This window comes from Octopus bimaculoides, chromosome 17 (assembly GCF_001194135.2).
Source record: "Octopus bimaculoides isolate UCB-OBI-ISO-001 chromosome 17, ASM119413v2, whole genome shotgun sequence".
Lineage (NCBI taxonomy): Eukaryota > Metazoa > Mollusca > Cephalopoda > Octopoda > Octopodidae > Octopus > Octopus bimaculoides.
Window position 1 is genome coordinate 36,472,282 of NC_068997.1, and position 3,228 is coordinate 36,475,509.

General features: G+C 33.9%; 1 protein-coding gene across 1 annotated transcript in view; it reads right to left on the reverse strand.

The window, feature by feature from the left end:
• Nucleotides 1–3,228, reverse strand: part of LOC106877076 (uncharacterized) — a 262,423-nt gene that overhangs the window by 140,412 nt on the left and 118,783 nt on the right. The window contains exon 16 of the mRNA XM_052973794.1: nt 2,908–3,020. Within this exon, the coding sequence (XP_052829754.1) occupies nt 2,908–3,020 (113 nt within the window). The remainder of the gene's footprint in view (nt 1–2,907; nt 3,021–3,228) is intronic.

Here is a 3,228-nt window from a genome sequence, read left to right on the forward strand (position 1 = left end):
TGGGTACATCTTATAGAGTTTCTACTTACACCTTTTCTACAGATTGAGCAGGGCCATCTACCTGAAGGGGTTTATGTTTTTTCTACCTTCGACAAAATCACACAATCATTTGGGAAAAGTACATAATTTTCTCGATCACCTCATCAGTGGTTTTTGACAAAAACAACAAAGTATATTAAATTTGCTCAATCCCTGTTATGCAAATTCCCTTTGACATCAATAAGGCAGAAAACAAGGTGATAAAATGAAAAGTATTAAGAAAGACAGATCTATTCCATCTCAATCACAGATTTTTTTAATTAATTTTTTTTAACTAAACAGTTTGAAACTTCGAATACTGGTAGAATTTCTCATGTAGAACATGGTTTACTCTGAACGCTTTGGACAAAATTTCCTATTTTAGAAGTTATTTCATGTTAAAGTTGTCATATTTGGGTAATTTCAACCAATCAATGACGTGTATTCGGTTGAAGAAAGCCACTGCTGTTTGCAATAGTAACCGAAGAGGAACAACTTCTGAGTTATTTCTACTAAATGTCACCACTCTGTTCTATTCATCACCTTTATCTTTCCTTCCTTTCTAGTCAGCACCATGCATTCCTTACTCTTTCCCTCCTTTATACACTATCAACTAGCAACCAGCAAGTGAACTTGTCACTGCCACTACAATTACCATATTTTCTGGTATTTGTTTTGTTTTATGATCATGTTTCGATAATGCTATTTTTAATCTAATAAAGACTTTTATGTTTATTTCTCTATTGCCCACAGGGGGCTAAACATAGAGGGGACAAACAAGGACAGACAAAGGGATTAAGTCGATTACATCGACCTCAGTGCATAACTGATACTTATTTATTTACCCCGAAAGGCTGAAAGGCAAAGTCAACCTTGGTGGAATTAGAACTCAGAACGTATCGGCAGATGAAATACCACTAAGCATTTCACCCAGTGTGCTAACATTTCTGCCAGCTCGCTGCCTTAATAAAGACTTTTATATTGATGGAATGTGTTTGTTGTTGATTATAGTAAGATAAAATCATGACAATAACAATACATCTCATAGTTGTAAAATAAGGCATTTTGAAACTACATATACGTCAACAACAAAAAAGCTAGCTGCTGACTCGTTGCTCTATGGTGTTGATTCTTCAAACAGAGTGGTGACATTTAGTAGAGATGACCCAGAAGTTGTTCCTCTTCAATTACTATCGCAAACAGCAGCAGCTTTCTTCAACTGAATACACGTCATTGATTGGTTGAAATTACCCAAATACAACAACTTTAACACGAAATAACTTCTAAAATGGGAAATTTTGTCAAAAACGTTCATAGTAATTTGTGTTCTACGTGAGAAATTCTACCAGTATTCGAAGTTTCAAACTGTTTAGTTAACAAAAATTAATTTTAAAATCTGTGATTGAGATGGAATAGATCCAGAAAGACTAAATAGAAGATAAAAAGGTTGATACATGGAACAAGCTGCACTCTCTATTATATATTTAGGCAAATACAGATATACACTTGTATATACAACCATTCATATATATATATACACACACACAATAAAGATGAGAGAAGGTGGGAAGGATAAGAGCCAATCTCAAAACAATGTAGACTCAATGGTGAGAATAACAATAGCAACAGTCACAATAACAAGAATACCAGCTCCAACAACAATGACAATACTAATAGTAGCAAGAATATTAACTATTGTATAAACAGTGACTGTCATATATCAGAAGTGAGGATGTTAGTGATCACTTCCTTTCATAGATCTAAAATATCAGCTTCAAATAACTCACTTTCAGGTAGACAGGCAAAATGGTGTTTGTCATTCTCATACCCTTTTACTCACAAACGAGGGTACCACTGGCACTGACAACAATGAAAGAACTGTCACAAATATTGTTGCTATTATTGCCATAACTACTACATTATAATCACCATGCAGCAAACACTCATAAGACAGCTTCTCTGAAATTACCTGCTTCCTATGCAAGAACTCTTCTCACAATGTCGCTCCATACATTATTTTCTTGTGCAATTAAACTCAATATACTTTCATTTTCTAGTCTGCTATATTTGAAACAAATGACCTAATTCATTTCCAGTGAATTTCAGTAGTTATAATTCACATTGATCTTATACTTGACTAGTTTTCAGAAAATCATACTTATAAGTAAACTTTACTGCTGACTTATTTTGCAGTTAGTCCTCATGAAATCTTTCCAACTTGAGTAAAATAATCACTTAGTTGTAGATGCCTACATGGAATGATTTTACCAAGGGTCAGACTGGTCCAACCAATTAACACATGCAGACATAATTAGAATCAAGCTCTATATCCAATGACTTGGTTGATAGAAATGATGGAAGACTCAGTTTTGAAGCTGAGTATTGGAGAAGCTTTCTTTTGCTTTCACCATGGTATTAAGAAGGCATCATTTTAGCAATTCTATCTGACAAAACATCTATTAATTATATATACTGTGTTCCTGTTGCTTATGAAGTGAATGCAGCTCATTGGGAGTACTGTTTTACACTTGAGGAATTGAGCCAGCAGGAGTTGTTTTGGACAGACTCATTATAGTACACTAATTGTCAACCCTTCAGTTATTAGCCCAATATTCCATTCAGTTGCTTTTACAGTTACTGTAGATTGTTGTTCAGTGTTTGCAGGGATTCCAGGATAATATTTTCCAACCATAATCATGTGTTGATGAAACAAAACCAAAAAATGGAAGTTTAAAATATTACTGTGATTAGGTATCAATAGTAGTGCTTGTATATTATAATTTTCTTACATGCCTGGATATGTATATTTAAGTATGAGAGACAGAGTGAGAGAAAGTTCCAAACAATCTATTTGCTGACACAGCTTTTCTACAAAATCTGAAACCTTACCTTGAATTTTTCCAGAGCATCTAAAAATAGTGATGGTATCTCACTACTGAGCCACTGGTTCCACAAACTGTCAGAATCAACAGATTCTCTATTGGATGGCAAGTCAAAATCACCTACAAAAAAGAAATAAAACTACAATGCAAGTTGTTTCTGAGTTAAATTTGATCCCCATTTATTATGCAATCACAAAACTAAAAATACCAAATTTTACAATATTCATTTAAGAAAATTTACAATCCAGAAATATCATTTAGCTTGTATTGTTACTGGAATATGTCTCCCCCCCCCTCTCTCTCTCTCTCTCTCTCTCTCTCTATATAT